Genomic DNA, 18,156 nt, shown 5'->3' on the forward strand with positions numbered 1-18,156 from the left:
TCTCTCTTTTTCTCCATATACTCTTCCCTCCTTGCATCACTTCTACTTTGTAAAAACTTCTCATATGCTAACTTTTTCTCCCTTACTACTCTCTTTACATCATCATTCCACCAATCGCTCCTCTTCCCTCCTGCACCCACTTTCCTGTAACCACAAACTTCTGCTGAACACTCTAACACTACATTTTTAAACCTACCCCATACCTCTTCGACCCCATTGCCTATGCTCTCATTAGCCCATCTATCCTCCAATAGCTGTTTATATCTTACCCTAACTGCCTCCTCTTTTAGTTTATAAACCTTCACCTCTCTCTTCCCTGATGCTTCTATTCTCCTTGTATCCCATCTACCTTTTACTCTCAGTGTAGCTACAACTAGAAAGTGATCTGATATATCTGTGGCCCCTCTATAAACATGTACATCCTGAAGTCTACTCAACAGTCTTTTATCTACCAATACATAATCCAACAAACTACTGTCATTTCGCCCTACATCATATCTTGTATACTTATTTATCCTCTCTATTAAATATATTGCCAGCAAAGAAAATATGTTGGCGGACTCTTTATCTAGAGTCTAATATTTTTATTTATTTAGGTTAGGATGTTATATTATTTGTGGTAACCCCTTTTCATGCTCTTTTTTTTATCCCCTGGTGTGGGGTTTTTTTTTAGTGAGGGGATGCGGGCTACCGTCCACCTGTATCTTGGACCTATGCTAGCCTGACTGACTGCTGTCTCACTCTGAGTTTAGGGTTTGGCTTTTTGTCACGAGAAAAGCTGAGCTCTATCTAAGAGATGGATGGTGGAGAGGAAAGGCGGTCCCATTATTTTGTGCCATGGTGGCACGGTTACCACTGGGAGGTGGCAGCCTAATCCTGAGCCTTCTCGGGGTGGGGGTGTGGCATGCAAAGAGTACGTAACCTTTATTCGGCGTATGTACACACCCTCATTTACAGGCTATCTCCCCCAACCAGCGAACCAGGTTGCTAAGACACACCCTCATTTACAGGCTATCTCCCCCAACCAGCGAACCAGGTTGCTAAGAGTTGATGATGGGGCCCCGTCGTTCAACTAGTGACCAGGTTCTAGCCAATAAGAAGATGGTTTTGGCAATCGCAGAGGTTATGTGGGTACCACTCTCCTGTCTGCCCTTGTCTTTCCCATTCTAGAGCTGGTTGAAGCACGGTCTGCTATCTTGTGGCTTCTATTTCTGCCTTGCTTACCGTAGAGTGCACTATACTTATCACTGTACATAGTGTACATATTGCTGTTCTAAATTGGTGAAGGATAATATAAGTCTAAACTTTTTCTGCTGTGTTTATTTTGCTCCCTTTACACCCGGGATAACAGGCTATTTGGAATCCTGGGTTGTAATAGCAACTTTACCAACAACCTGGACTTGCTCATATAACTCCTGCAGTGTTAACTTTTTATCTTCAAAGTTCTTCCTCATCTTCCTCTTTCATTTGTCTCTTGTTGAAGCACATCTTTCAAAGTCCTTATGTCTTAGTTCTTGCTACAGCCACAACTTCCTGAACATGACTCTTTACTGAGGGAAAACCAGAGAAATTGGGGGGGATGTTGCACCACCTGCAGTCTTGTTTTTGCAGGGAGTGATTTTCATGTGCAGATTTGAGACTAATCTCTCTTAAGATTTTCCAAGTGTACATTATCATCCATCTTTCTCGCCTGTGTTCCAAGGAGTAGAGGTCAAGGGACTTCAATCGTTCCCAGTGATTTAGGTGCTTTATTTAATTTATATGTGCAGTGAAAGTTCTCTGTATACATGGTCTCCATGTCTGGAATTTTGCCTGCCTTGAAAAAGACTGTTAGTGTACAGCAATATTCCAACCTAGGAAGAACAAGTGAATTGAAGAGAATCATCAGTGGCTTGGCATCTATAGTTTTGAAGGTTCCCATTATCCATCCCATCATTTTCCTAGCAACTGTGGTAGAAACATTGTTGTGATCTTTGACAGTGAGATTCATGATGAAATTTGTGAATTGAGTGTACAGTGGACCCCCGCATACCGTTGGCATCACATACCGTTTATTCCGCATACCGCTCACTTTAATCGCAAAAATTTTGCCTCGCATACCGCTCAAAAACCCTCTCACCGCTGTTCGTCCGAGACGCGTCCAATGTGCGCCTTAGCCAGCCTCACATGTTCCGCCGGTGGCATTGTTTACCAGCCAGCCTCCGCGGTAGCATCCAAGCATACAATCGTAACATTTCGTATTATTACAGTGTTTTTGGTGATTTTATCTGGAAAATAAGTGACCATGGGCCCCAAGAAAGCTTCTAGTGCCAACCCTACAGCAATAAGGGTGAGAATTACTATAGAGATGAAGAAAAAGATCATTGATAAGTATGAAAGTGGAGTGCGTGTCTCCGAGCTGGCCAGGTTGTATAATGAACCCCAATCAACCATCGCTACTATTGGTGGTACAGCTGCTGTTGCTGCTGCACTGTCAGCTGCTGCTGCTGCACTGTCAGCTGCTGCTGCTGCTGTAGCATCGTCTGCTGCTGCTGTAGCATCGTCTGCTGCTGCTGCTGCTGTAGCATCGTCTGCTGCTGCTGTAGCATCATCTGCTGCTGCTGTAGCATCGTCTGCTGCTGCTGTAGCATCGTCTGCTGCTGCTGTAGCATCGTCTGCTGCTGCTGTAGCATCGTCTGCTGCTGCTGTAGCATCGTCTGCTGCTGCTGCTGCTGTAGCATCGTCTGCTGCTGCTGTAGCATCGTCTGCTGCTGCTGTAGCACTGTTGTTGGTGTGGCTTATTGAGAATATACCAAGAAACAATTAACCCCAGAGGATTTGCCACCCAGGATAACCCAAAAAAGTCAGTGTCATCGAAGACTGTCTAACTTATTTCCATTGGGGTCCTTAATCTTGTCTCCCAGGATGCAACCCACACCAGTCGACTAACACCCAGGTGAACAGGGAAAAATGCCTGGAACTAGTGCTCATATTGGTGAATTTAAAGCCAGCAAAGGTTGGTTTGAGAGATTTAAGAATCGTAGTGACATACACAGTGTGATAAGGCCTGTTCTGGAAGAAAATGCCAAACAGGACCTAGAGTACTCAGGAGGAAAAGGCACTCCCAGGACACAGTGTCTCATCAGTCATTGCTGCATCTTCAATAAAGGTAAGTGTCATTTATTCTTCATTTAGTAGAGTAGTACATGCACAATATATACTGTGCATGTACTACTCTACTATTGTGCATGTATCCTTCTTTTTGTGTGTAGGAAAATGTATATTTCATGTGGTAAAAATTTTTTTTTCATACTTTTGGGTGTCTTGCACGGATTAATTTGATTTCCATTATTTCTTATGGGGAAAATTCATTCGCATACCGATTATTTCGCATACCAATGAGCCCTCTTGCACGGATTAAAATCGGTATGTGGGGGTCCACTGTATATGCAAAATGAACTTTTGAAGAAGCTGGCCGGAATTTTTTTTCCATAGATGTCGACTCTAGCTTGGAGAGAAGCCTGAAGTTGGTGTATGCCCAGAACCAACAAATATATAAGGAATCCATAATGTTAGCTCTTGAAGTCTCCCTCACCCATCCCAAGCCCTACCTCAATTGTCCCTTCTGTCTTTATGCTTTTTTCATCAGTGATGTCTGATGACAGCTCCTTGCCTATACTTAATTCTATTTTGTCACCTTGCCTGATATCAGTGATGTGAACTTTTACCTAGATGACACTGCACCATCCTTTACCGACACCAAGTACACCTTCATTACCACCCTCCACCACAGCATACACCCGTCATTGTGCATGCCTGCTGTTTTTGGTTAACACAAGTATCAGTAAAACACATTACTCATATATCATCATCCCCAAAATATAATAAAAATGGATGTGGGGACAATACAGTCCAGATCTCAAAAAGTTTCCTATAGTTTTACAGGTTACACTGGATTCCATTTATGCAATTTCACTATACAGTACATGCCATGTGCTTAAAACGTATCAGTCACATAAAGAGAGGGTCACCTGTGATGCAAGATTTGAATACATTTTGTTGACAGAATGGCTAGTGAATATAAAGGGATAAGTACTATAAATTCACAATAAAATGATTAAACAACAAAATGTAATGAGCTCATTCAATCTCCTATTCCCTCGTTCTAAACTCCCCAATCTCTTCATCCACTCGACTTCACTCTAGAGTTTTTCAGCCTTTGCTTATGGATTATGTATTTAAGACTTGCTAAGCCCTGTTCATAACTCCAAGTGGGAACAACAATAGTAGCAGAGGATCCTTTCAATACAACATTTCACCCAAGGCTGGGCTTTATTAGGTTCGCAGGAATGAGTACATACATAGCCTAATAAAGCAAATGCGCATGTTGCCCAGTCATTGCAAGAGGTCACACGTTCATAATTTGAGATATCAATCTAGTGAGGTCAGGTATTGGTGGGAGAAACAGGTGGGGGTAAGGTGACAAGTGTATTACAATTCTTATATGAATCATGGACAATGTGGGTAATCAGTACAGTCAACATGTACTTTCCACTGTTTTGCTCAATGGTTTTGGTGAGGTGGATCACTGCTGCTTCCAAAATTCTGTATCTGGCCCTATCAATCTTGCAGTGTAAGATATGTGCTCTTCCCCAGCCCATGACGATGAAATGAAGGTTGCAATGAACTAAGCATTTAACGTAGTGGCTGTTTCTACAGGTTCACTGGGTTTAGTTAGAACAATATCTCTTGTTTTGGTCAATTTGTAAGAATCTACGATATGAGTGTGTGTATGTGTTCCAGGCCTTTTTCATATTGCCTCTTGTTTCACTGAACCTCCTAGAACAGTATAGATGTTTGGACTTCCTAATTAGTTTGGTAAGGACCGATGAATAGTTTTTGGTTATTAAGCCTGGGGTAGCTCTGGTGGTGCATGTCTCATTGTGCCACCACCTACTGCCACTTGCAGCAGTGCCATTGCCCATGGCCTATTACCCATCCTCCATCCTCACTGATCCACCATCATCGTCACTATAACTATCTGTCACAGGTGTTGGGTCCCAAGATGTACTCCATCTCCTGTGGATAGCAATGGGTACACTACCAGACTGCATGCAGTACCACATAAATTGATGCTTCACAAGTGAATAGTCTTCAACACCATTGCTACTAGCCATCATCAATTGCTAGAAAATCAAAGTCCACATCGCTATCACCATTACTCTCATCTGAGTCCCGGCCATGGAAGAATATGAGCTCTCACAGCATGGTGGAGGTGGGTGTGTTCCAGACAAATCTAACCCAGAGGTGGATGGTTGCGGGTCATCAGGATTTTCAGCGATATTTCTGGCATCCTGGGCATCACTTTGGTTACTACTTGTTGAAAACCAAAGAATGCATCTTTGGTTCAATAAACCCTGTTGGTGCTGTTACTTGGGAATAGAACTCCCACACCCTGGTACACCTACCATCCGACTTACGACCGAGTTTGGTTCCGAGAAACCGGTCGTAAGTCGAAATGGTCGTAAGTCGAACTTTACTACTGAATATCAACAAAACATTTTTGTTAGTGTTAGAGTGTTCAGCAGAAGTTTGTGGTTACAGGAAAGTGGGTGCAGGAGGGAAGAGGAGCGATTGGTGGAATGATGATGTAAAGAGAGTAGTAAGGGAGAAAAAGTTAGCATATGAGAAGTTTTTACAAAGTAGAAGTGATGCAAGGAGGGAAGAGTATATGGAGAAAAAGAGAGAGGTTAAGAGAGTGGTGAAGCAATGTAAAAAGAGAGCAAATGAGAGAGTGGGTGAGATGTTATCAACAAATTTTGTTGAAAATAAGAAAAAGTTTTGGAGTGAGATTAACAAGTTAAGAAAGCCTAGAGAACAAATGGATTTGTCAGTTAAAAATAGGAGAGGAGAGTTATTAAATGGAGAGTTAGAGGTATTGGGAAGATGGAGGGAATATTTTGAGGAATTGTTAAATGTTGATGAAGATAGGGAAGCCGTGATTTCGTGTATAGGGCAAGGAGGAATAACATCTTGTAGGAGTGAGGAAGAGCCAGTTGTGAGTGTGGGGGAAGTTCGTGAGGCAGTAGGTAAAATGAAAGGGGGTAAGGCAGCCGGGATTGATGGGATAAAGATAGAAATGTTAAAAGCAGGTGGGGATATAGTTTTGGAGTGGTTGGTGCAATTATTTAATAAATGTATGGAAGAGGGTAAGGTACCTAGGGATTGGCAGAGAGCATGCATAGTTCCTTTGTATAAAGGCAAAGGGGATAAAAGAGAGTGCAAAAATTATAGGGGGATAAGTCTGTTGAGTGTACCTGGTAAAGTGTATGGTAGAGTTATAATTGAAAGAATTAAGAGTAAGACGGAGAATAGGATAGCAGATGAACAAGGAGGCTTTAGGAAAGGTAGGGGGTGTGTGGACCAGGTGTTTACAGTGAAACATATAAGTGAACAGTATTTAGATAAGGCTAAAGAGGTCTTTGTGGCATTTATGGATTTGGAAAAGGCGTATGACAGGGTGGATAGGGGGGCAATGTGGCAGATGTTGCAAGTGTATGGTGTAGGAGGTAGGTTACTGAAAGCAGTGAAGAGTTTTTACGAGGATAGTGAGGCTCAAGTTAGAGTATGTAGGAAAGAGGGAAATTTTTTCCCAGTAAAAGTAGGCCTTAGACAAGGATGTGTGATGTCACCGTGGTTGTTTAATATATTTATAGATGGGGTTGTAAGAGAAGTAAATGCGAGGGTCTTGGCAAGAGGCGTGGAGTTAAAAGATAAAGAATCACACACAAAGTGGGAGTTGTCACAGCTGCTCTTTGCTGATGACACTGTGCTCTTGGGAGATTCTGAAGAGAAGCTGCAGAGATTGGTGGATGAATTTGGTAGGGTGTGCAAAAGAAGAAAATTAAAGGTGAATACAGGAAAGAGTAAGGTTATGAGGATAACAAAAAGATTAGGTGATGAAAGATTGAATATCAGATTGGAGGGAGAGAGTATGGAGGAGGTGAACGTATTCAGATATTTGGGAGTGGACGTGTCAGCGGATGGGTCTATGAAAGATGAGGTGAATCATAGAATTGATGAGGGAAAAAGAGTGAGTGGTGCACTTAGGAGTCTGTGGAGACAAAGAACTTTGTCCTTGGAGGCAAAGAGGGGAATGTATGAGAGTATAGTTTTACCAACGCTCTTATATGGGTGTGAAGCGTGGGTGATGAATGTTGCAGCGAGGAGAAGGCTGGAGGCAGTGGAGATGTCATGTCTGAGGGCAATGTGTGGTGTGAATATAATGCAGAGAATTCGTAGTTTGGAAGTTAGGAGGAGGTGCGGGATTACCAAAACTGTTGTCCAGAGGGCTGAGGAAGGGTTGTTGAGGTGGTTCGGACATGTAGAGAGAATGGAGCGAAACAGAATGACTTCAAGAGTGTATCAGTCTGTAGTGGAAGGAAGGCGGGGTAGGGGTCGGCCTAGGAAGGGTTGGAGGGAGGGGGTAAAGGAGGTTTTGTGTGCGAGGGGCTTGGACTTCCAGCAGGCATGCGTGAGCGTGTTTGATAGGAGTGAATGGAGACAAATGGTTTTTAATACTTGACGTGCTGTTGGAGTGTGAGCAAAGTAACATTTATGAAGGGATTCAGGGAAACCGGCAGGCCGGACTTGAGTCCTGGAGATGGGAAGTACAGTGCCTGCACTCTGAAGGAGGGGTGTTAATGTTGCAGTTTAAAAACTGTAGTGTAAAGCACCCTTCTGGCAAGACAGTGATGGAGTGAATGATGGTGAAAGTTTTTCTTTTTCGGGCCACCCTGCCTTGGTGGGAATCGGCCAGTGTGATAATAAAATAATAAAATAATTTTTGTAATGACTTTATTTTATTGTTTTATTTTGGTATTTCATGTTTTACTTTACTTTTTATGTTGTTAGTACTGTATTTTATACTGTAAGGTTTAGGATAAACACTGTGTACAACACAAATAGTTGTTTATTTCTCAGAAATTTGGCATAAAAAACACGGTCGTAAGTCGGATGGTAGGTGTATCAATAATGTAGATCTACATAAGAGACTAAAAGGGTTAAGCACTCTTCACTAACATCCAACACAACTTAAGGGCCTGACATCATAAAATCTGTATAGTACAGAAGCAGAGAGTTGTAATTGACATCAAAGATGAATCAGTGTCAATAACCAATAGCTCTTGGTCCTAACAAGCCCAGAAAAGTAGCAAATCACTGAACAATACTTTTGACACACTGCAAAATCAGCCTAGTATGGCAAAGTGCAATCCAGTTCTCGAGCCAAAAAAAAAAAAAAAAAAAATACTGTATCCCACTGAGGCAGGGTGACCTAAAAAGAAAAACAAAAGATTTTCTTTTTAAATTTAGTAATTTATAGAGGAGAAAGGGTTACTAGCACCTTGCTCTCATAAGAACATAAGAAAGAAGGAACACTGCAACAGGCCTACTGGCCCATACAAGGCAGATCCAAGTCTCCTACCGGCTTAAGCCAATGCCCTAAACTAGCCAGGTCAGGCATCTGACCTAGTAGCACAAGCTAGTCAGGTCCAACTCACACTCATCCACACCCACTCGTGTATTTATCTAACCTATTTTTAAAACTACACAACGTCTTAGCTTCTATGACGGTACTCAGGAGTTTCTTCCACTCATCCACAACTCTATTACCAAACCAGTGGTTTCCTATATCCTTCCTGAATTTGAATTTTTCCAACTTAAAGCAATTGCTATGAGTCCTGTCTAGGCTAGATATTTTTAGCACGCTATTTATATCCCCTTTATTTATTCCCATTTTCCATTTACACACCTCAATTATTTTTTTTTTTTTAACAAGTCAGCCGTCTCCCAACGAGGCAGGGTGACCCAAAAAGAAAATACTTTCATCATTCAACACATTCACCTCACTCATACATAATCACTGCTATTGCAGAGGTGCCCAGAATACAACAGTTTAAAAGCATATACGTATAAAAATATACAACATATCCCTCCAAACTGCCAATATCCCAAACCCCTCCTTTAAAGTGCAGGCATTGTACTTCCCATTTCCAGGACTCAAGTCTGGCTATATAAAAATAACCAGTTTCCCTGAATCCCTTCACTAAATATTACCCTGCTCGCACTCCAACAGCTCGACAGGTTCCAAATACCATTCGTCTCCATTCACTCCCATCTAACACACTCATGCACGCTTGCTGGAAGTCTAAGCCCCTTGCCCACAAAACCTCCTTTATCCCCTCCCTCCAACCTTTTTGCAGATGACCCCTACCCCACCTTCCTTCCCCTACTGATTTATATGCTCTCCATGTCATTCTCCTTTGATCCATTCTCTATAACTGACCAAACCACCTCAACAATCCCTCTTCAGCCCTCTGGCTAATATTGTACTTTTATTAACTCCACACCTTCTCCTAATTTCCCTACTGCGAATTTTCTGCATAATATTTACAACCCACATTGCCTTTAAACAGGACATCTCCACTGCCTCCAACCATCTCCTCGCTGCAGCATTCACACCCCAAGCTTCACACCCATATAAGAATGTTGGTACCACTATACTTTCATACATTCCCTTCTGTGCCTCCATGTATAACGTTTTTTTGTCTCCACGTACACCTCAATGCACCACTCACCTTTTTTCCTTCATCAATTCTATGGTTAACCTCATCCTTCATAAATCCGTCCGCTGACACATCAACTCCCAAATATCTGAAAACATTCAATTTCCATACTCCTTCTCTCCAATTTGATATCCAATTTTTCTCTATCTAAATCATTTGATACCCTCATCACCTTACTCTTTTCTATGTTCACTTTCAACTTTCTACCTTTACACACTCTCCCAAACTCATCCACTAACCTTTGCAATTTTTCTTTAGAATCTCCCATAAGCACAGTATCATCAGTAAAAAGTAACTGCATCAATTCCTATTCTGTATTTCATTCCCCATAATTTAATCCCACCCCTCTCCCCAACACCCTAGCATTTACTTCTTTTACAACCCCACCTATAAATATATTAAACAACCATGGTGACATTACACATCCCTAAGACCTACTTTTACCGGGAAGTAGTCTCCCTCTCTTCTATACACCCTAACCTGAGCCTCACTATCCTCATAAAAACTCTTTACAGCATTTAGTAACTTACTACCTATTCCATATACAGTGGACCCTCGCATAACGCTATTAATCCGTTCCTGAGAGCTCAATGTTATGCAAAATTGTCGTTATGCAAATTAATTTTCCCCATAAAACATAATGGAAATCAAATTAATCCATTCCTGACAGCCAAAAGTATGAACAAAAATTTTTTTTACCACATGAAATATTAATTTTAATACACACAAACTGAAGAAGACATGCACAGTTACATGACACTTACCTTTATTGAAGATCTGGTGATGATTGATGGGATGGGAGGAGGGGAGAGTGTTGATGGTCTTAGTGTTTAGAAGGGGAATCCCCTTTCATTAGGACTTGAGGTGTCAAGTCCTTTTCCGGGGTTACTTCCCTTCTTCTTTTAATGCCACTAGGACCAGCTTCAGAGTCACTGGACTTATGTCGCACAACATATCTGTCCATAGAGGTCTGTACTTCTCGTTCCTTTATGACTTTCCTAAAGTGGTTCACAACACTATCAGTGTACAGGTTGCCAACACGGCTTGCAACAGCTGTCTGAGGGTGATTTTCATCCATAAAGGTTTGTACTTTAAGCCACATCGCACAGATTTCCTTGATCTTTGAAGTAGGCAACTTCTTCAATTTCTCTCTCCCCTCCTCCAAAGCAGTTTCCTCAGGTCTGCCCTCTTGCTGTTGAAGATGATCCAGCAGCTCATCAGTGGTTAGTTCATCATTCTCCTCCTCCACCAACTCTTCCACATCCTCCCCACTAACCTCCAACCCCAAGGACTTCCCCAATGCCACAATTGATTCCTCAACTGGCATAAGCTTCTCAGGGTTAGCCTCAAATCCTTCAAAATCCCTTTTGTCTACACATTCTGGCCACAGTTTTTTCCAAGCAGAGTTCAAGGCCCTCTTAGTCACTCCCTCCCAAGCCTTACCTATAAGGTTTACACAATTGAGGATATTAAAGTGATCTCTCCAAAACTCTCTTAGAGTCAATTGAGTTTCTGAGGTCACTACAAAACACCTTTCAAACAGAGCTTTTGTGTACAGTTTTTTGAAGTTTGCAATGACCTGCTGGTCCATGGGCTGCAGGAGAGGAGTGGTATTAGGAGGCAAAAACTTGATCTTAATGAAGCTCATGTCCCCACAAAGTCACTCTGCCAAGTCTGTAGGATGACCAGGGGCATTGTCTAACACCAGGAGGCACTTAAGGCCTAATTTCTTTTCAGTTAGGTAATTTTTCACATTGGGGGCAAATGCTTGGTGTAACCAGTCATAGAAAAAGTCCCTAGTGACCCATGCCTTACTGTTTGCCCTCCACAGCACACACAAATTAGCCTTGAGGATATTCTTTTGCCTGAACACTCTGGGAGTTTCAGAGTGATACACTAATAAAGGCTTCACTTTGCAATCACCACTAGCATTGGCACACATTAACAGAGTAAGCCTGTCTTTCATAGGCTTATGTCCTGGGAGTGCCTTTTCCTCCTCAGTAATGTAGGTCCGGCTTGGCATTTTCTTCCAAAACAAGCCTGTTTCGTCACAATTAAACACTTGTTCAGGTTTCAGTCCTTCACTGTCTATGTACTCCTTGAATTCCTGCACATATTTTTCAGCTGCTTTGTGGTCCGAACTGGCAGCCTCACCATGCCTTATCACATTATGTATGCCACTACGCTTCTTAAATCTCTCAAACCAACCTTTGCTGTCCTTAAATTCACTCACATCATCACTAGTTGCAGGCATTTTTCTAATTAAATCCTGATGCAACTTCCTAGCCTTTTTACTTATGATCGCTTGAGAGATGCTAACTCCTGCTATCTGTTTTTCATTTATCCACACCAATAAGAGTCTCTCAACATCTTCTATCACTTGCGATCTCTGTTTCGAAAACACAGTTGCACCTTTGGCAAGAACAGCTTCCTTGATTGCCGTTTTCTTGGACACAATAGTAGCAATGGTTGATTGGGGTTTACTATACAACCTGGCCAGCTCGGAGACACGTACTCCACTTTCATACTTAGCAATGATCTCTTTCTTCATCTCTATAGTAATTCTCACCCTTATTCCTGTATGGTTGGCACTAGAAGCTTTCTTGGGGCCCATGGTCACTTATTTTGCCGATGAAATCACCAAAAACGCTGTAATAATACGAAATGTTCCGATTGTATGCTTGGATGTTACCGCGGAGGCTGGCTTGTAAACAATGCCACCGGCGGAATATGTGAGGCTGGCTCAGGCCGCACATAGACGCGTCTCGGGCGAATAACGCTGAGCGAGTTTTTTAGCCCTATGAGAGGCAAAATTTTAGCAATAAAATGTATTGCTATGCGGATTTAACGTTATGTGATGCCAACGGTATGGGAGGGTCCACTGTACTTGCAACATCTGCCACACTGCTCCCCCATCCACTCTAAATCCATAAATGCAATGAAAACTTCCCTACCTTTATCTAAATACTGCTCTCATATATGCTTCAATGTAAACAGATGATCTACACATCCCCTACCTACTCTAAAACCTCCTTGCTCATCCGCAATCCTACATTCTGTCTTACCTCTAGTTCTTTCAATAGTAACCCTACCATACACTTTTCCTGGTATACTCAGTAAACTTATTCCTCTATAATTTTTACAATCTTTTTTGTCCCCCTTCCCTTTATATAAAGAAACTATACACGCTCTCTGCCAATCCCTAGGTACCTTCCCCTCTTTCATACATTTATTAACAAAAATACCAATCACTCTAACACTATATCCACCCCTGATTTTAACATTTCTGTCATGATCCCATCAGTTCCAGCTGCTTTACCCTCTTTCAATCTATGTAATGCTTCACACACCTCCCCCACACTCACATCACGCTCTTCTTCACTCCTAAACGATGGTATACCTCCCTACCTAGTGCATGAAATTACCGCCTCCCTTTCTTCATCACAGTTCCTCAAAACATTCCCGCCATCTACCCAATACCTCCATCTCCCCAATACCTCCATCTCCCCATCTACTAACTCCCCTACTCTGTTTTTAACTGACAAATCCATTCGTTCCCTAGGCTTTCTTAACTTGTTTAACTCACTCCAATTTTTTTTTTCCTATTTTCATCAAAATTTCTTGATAAGTGCCTCTCCCACTGTATCATCTGCTCTCCTTTTACTCTCTCACTACTCTCTTTGCCTTTCTTTTACTCTCCATATACTCTGCTCTTCTTATAACACTTCTGCTTTGTAAAACCCTCTCATAAGCTACCTTTTTCTCTTTTATCACACTCTTTACTTCATCATTCCACCAATCACTCCTGTTTCCTCCTGCACCCACCCTCCTACAGCCACAAACATCTGCCCCACATTCTAACACTGCACTTTTAAAACTGTTAAAACCCTCTTCAACCCCCACTACTCATACCTGCACTAGTCCACCTTTCTGCCAATAGTTGCTTATATCTCACCCAAACTTCCTCCTCCCTTAGTCTATACACTTTCACCTCTCTCTTACTTGCTGTTGCCATTTTCTTCTTGTCCCATCAACCTCTTACTCTATCTGTAGCTACAACTAAATAAAGATTTGATATATCAGTTGCCCCTCTATAAAATGTACATTCTGAAGCCTACCCATCAACCTTTCATCCACCAATACACAATCTAACAAACTACTTTCAGTACGTGCTATATCATGCCTTGTATATTTATTTATACTCTTTTTCATAAAATATGTATTACTTAGTACCAAACCCCTTTCTAAACATTGCTCAATTAAAGGCTCCCCATTTTATTTACCCCTGGCACCCCAAATTTACCTACTACTCCCTCCACAACATTTTTACCCACTTTAGCATTGAAATCCCCAACCACAAGTACTCTCACACTTGATTCAAAATTCCCCACACACTCACTCAACATTTCCCAAAATCTCTCTCTCCTGTACACTTCTTTCGTCTCCAGGTGCATATACGCTTACTATAACCCACCTTTCATATCCAACCTTATTTTACTCCACATAATCCTTGAATTAATACAGTTATACTCCTTTTTCTGCCATAGCTTATCTTCAACATTATTGCTACTCCTTCTTTAGCTCTAACTCTATTCGAAACCCCTGACCTAATCCCATTTATTTCTCCCCACTGAAGCTCTCCCACCCCGTTCAGCTTTGTTTCACTTAAAGCCAGGATATCCAGCTTCTTCTCATTCATAACGTCCACAGTCATCTCTTTCTTATCATTCGCACAACATCCACACACATTCAAACATCCCACTTTGACAATTTTCTTCTTTTTCTTTTTAGGAGGCTATAAAGGAAAACGGGTTACTAGCCCATTGTTCCCGGCATTTTAGTTGACTTTTACAACACGCATGGCTTATGGAGGAAAGAGTCTTATTCCACTTCCCCATGGATACAAAAGGAAAAGTAATAAGAACAAGAACTATTAAGATAAAATGAAAGAAAACTCAATTTTTTTTTTTTCAACAAGTCGGCCGTCTCCCACCGAGGCAGGGTGACCCAAAAAAAAAAAAATCCCCAAAAAGAAAATACTTTCATCATCATTCAACACTTTCACCACACTCGCACATTATCACTGTTTTTGCAGAGGTGCTCAGAATACAACAGTTTAGAAGCATACACATATAAAGATACACAACATATCCCTCCAAACTGCCAATATCCCAAACCCCTCCTTTAAAGTGCAGGCATTGTACTTCCCATTTCCAGGACTCAAGTCCGACTATATGAAAATAACCGGTTTCCCTGAATCCCTTCACTAAATATTACCCTGCTCACACTCCAACAGATCGTCAGGTCCCAAGTACCATTCGTCTCCATTCACTCCTATCTAACACGCTCACGCACGCTTGCTGGAAGTCCAAGCCCCTTGCCCACAAAACCTCCTTTACCCCCTCTCTCCAACTCTTTCGAGGACGACCCCTACCCCGCCTTCCTTCCCCTGTAGATTTATATGCTTTCCATGTCATTCTACTTTGATCCATTCTCTCTAAATGACCAAACCACCTCAACAACCCCTCTTCTGCCCTCTAATACTTTTATTAACTCCACACCTTTTCCTAATTTCCACACTCCGAATTTTCTGCATAATATTTACACCACACATTGCCCTTAAACAGGACATCTCCACTGCCTCCAACCGTCTCCTTGCTGCTGCATTTACCACCCAAGCTTCACACCCATATAAGAGTGTTGGTACTACTATACTTTCATACATTCCCTTCTTTGCCTCCATAGATAACGTTTTTTGACTCCACATATACCTCAACGCACCACTCACCTTTTTTCCCTCATCAATTCTATGATTAACCTCATCCTTCATAAATCCATCCGCCGACACGTCAACTCCCAAGTATCTGAAAACATTCACTTCTTCCATACTCCTCCTCACCAATTTGATATCCAATTTTTCTTTATCTAAATCATTTGACACCCTCATCACCTTACTCTTTTCTATGTTCACTTTCAACTCTCTACCTTTACACACATTCCCAAACTCATCCACTAACCTTTGCAATTTTTCTTTAGAATCTCCCATAAGCACAGTATCATCAGCAAAATGTAACTGTGTCAATTCCCATTTTGAATTTGATTCCCCAAAATTTAATCCCACCCCTCTCCCGAACACCCTAGCATTTACTTCCTTTACAACCCCATGTATAAATATATTAAACAACCATGGTGACATTACACATCCCTGTCTAAGACCTACTTTTACCGGGAAGTAGTCTCCCTCTCTTCTACACACCCTAACCTGAGCCTCACTATCCTCATAAAAACTCTTTACAGCATTTAATAACTTACCACCTATTCCATATACTTGCAACATCTGCCACACTGCTCCTCTATCCACTCAAATGAGTGTATATAAATAAATGTGTACATGTATGTGTAGTGTGGTCTATATGTAAGTAGAGGTAGCAAGACGTATCTGTAATCTTGCATGTTTATGAGACAGACCAAAGACACCAGCAATCCTACCATCATGGAAAACAATTACAGGCTCCCGTTTTACACTCACTTGGCAAGATGGTAGTACCTCCCTGGGTGGTTGCTGTCTACCAACCTATCTAATTTTATGCCTTTGTAGAGAGTACAGATTCAGGGCCCTCAGTCTATCCTCATAGGGAAGATTTCTGATACATGGGATCAACTGTATGTTTTCCAGTGCATTTATATCCATTCTGTAATACGGTGACCAGAACTCTGCAGCATAATCTAAAAGAGGCCTAACCAAAGATATACAGAGTTGAAGAACAACCTGAGGACCTCTATTATTTATACTTCTTGATATGAAGCCAAGGATTCTGTTAGCTTTGTTACAAACACTTATGCACTGTTTTGGTTTCAGATTACTACTAACCAAAACTCCTAAATCCTTTTCGCAATCAGTAATATTAAGATCTACATTATTTAGTTTATATGTGGCATGGTTATTTTCATAAACAACAATATTTTACCTAAATAAATAAAACATGGTACAGAACTTTAAGATATTTACATTTGCTTGAGAAATATTGGCTTGCATTACTGGATCTACCGATGAGAAGAGATCAGTATCCCAGGTTTGTTGCCGCAACCATGGAGCCAGAGGAAGAATGTGGCCCTCTGTAGTGAACATGTACCTCTGGGAGTTTAAGTTTACTGGATTATCTACATCAAACAACTGTGGAAAGAAAAGCATATTTATTTTTAAGACCATGACCATCTGCCATGGCAGGGTGACTCCAGAGAAGAAAACACATTCACCAACATTTACTTAATCACTGTCTTTCCCGAAGTGTGTTGACATTATAAGAGTGCAGACGCTGCCCTTCCCACCTCCAGGACAAAAGTCTGGCTAACTGATTTCTGTGAATACTTTCATAAAAGTTACCCTGCTAACATCCAAACAGCACGTCCCTTAAAAACAAATCTCCATTCACTCCAATCTTAAGATATTTACACACAAGCCTGCTGGATGTTCAAGTCCCCCAAAATTCAAAACCTACTGTACTCCCTCTGTCCAACTATTCCTGGAATGACCCTTCCCCTTCCTACCTTTTGCCCCAGATTTATACACCCTCTTCATCAACCTATCCTTATCCATCCACTTTACATACCTAAATCACTCAACAACCTCTCCTTAGATCTCTGAATCATACATACTCTTGACCACTTCGCATTGCCGTTCAATTTCTAAGATTCGGATTCCTGCATGATATTCACACCACACATTGCTTTCAAACACTGCAGTATTCAAAACCCATGCCTGAAACCCATATAAAAGTGGAGTAATGCTATTCTCTGGTATATTCCCATTTTTGACTCCACAGATAAACTTCTTTCTTTTCACAGATATTCCAACACACTGCCTACCTTTCTCCACTTCCAGATATCTAAATACATTCACTTCTTACATACTCCCTCCCTCCAATCTTGACAACGATATTGCCTTGACATTTTGTTACCATCGTCACCTTGCTCTTTGCAGTGTTCACTTGTAATTTCCCTGTACATACTCTCACAAATTCACCCACCAACCTTTGTAAATTGTTTTCAGAATCCCCTTAAAGAACTGCATCATCAGTAAAGTGCAACTGCCATAACTCCTACTATATCAGATCCAGCATCTTTCAATCCCCCACCCATTCCCAACACAACCCATTTTTTTTTTTTAACACATTGGCCACTTCCTACCAAGGCAGGGCGACCGAAAAAGAAAGAAAACCCCAAAAAGAAAGAAAAACTTTCATTATCACTTGTACATAATCACTATCTTTGCAGCAACCCTCAGATATGACAGTTTAGATGACCCTCCAAACTGTCAATATCCCAAACCCCTCCTTTAGAGTCCAGGCATTGTACTTCCCATTTCCAGGACTCAAGTCCGGTTAACTGGTTTCCCTGAATCCCTTCACAAAATATTACCCTGCTCACACTCCAACAGCTCGTCAGGTCCCAAAAACCTTTCGTCTCCATTCACTCCTATCTAACACGCTCGTACATGACTGCTGTATGTCCAAGCCCCTTGCCCACAAAGCCTCTTGTACTCCATCCCTCC

General features: G+C 41.6%; 1 protein-coding gene across 3 annotated transcripts in view; it reads right to left on the bottom strand.

Annotated features, from left to right (window-relative positions):
* The window catches only part of LOC128694123 (ER degradation-enhancing alpha-mannosidase-like protein 1), a 137,179-nt gene that overhangs the window by 22,760 nt on the left and 96,263 nt on the right, over positions 1 to 18,156 (bottom strand). For all 3 annotated transcript variants that reach the window (XM_070080498.1, XM_070080504.1, XM_070080488.1), the window contains one exon: positions 16,615 to 16,779. In XM_070080498.1, coding sequence (XP_069936599.1) covers positions 16,615 to 16,779 — 165 coding nt within the window. The remainder of the gene's footprint in view (positions 1 to 16,614; positions 16,780 to 18,156) is intronic.

This window comes from Cherax quadricarinatus, chromosome 6, assembly GCF_038502225.1.
Source record: "Cherax quadricarinatus isolate ZL_2023a chromosome 6, ASM3850222v1, whole genome shotgun sequence".
Classification (NCBI taxonomy): domain Eukaryota; kingdom Metazoa; phylum Arthropoda; class Malacostraca; order Decapoda; family Parastacidae; genus Cherax; species Cherax quadricarinatus.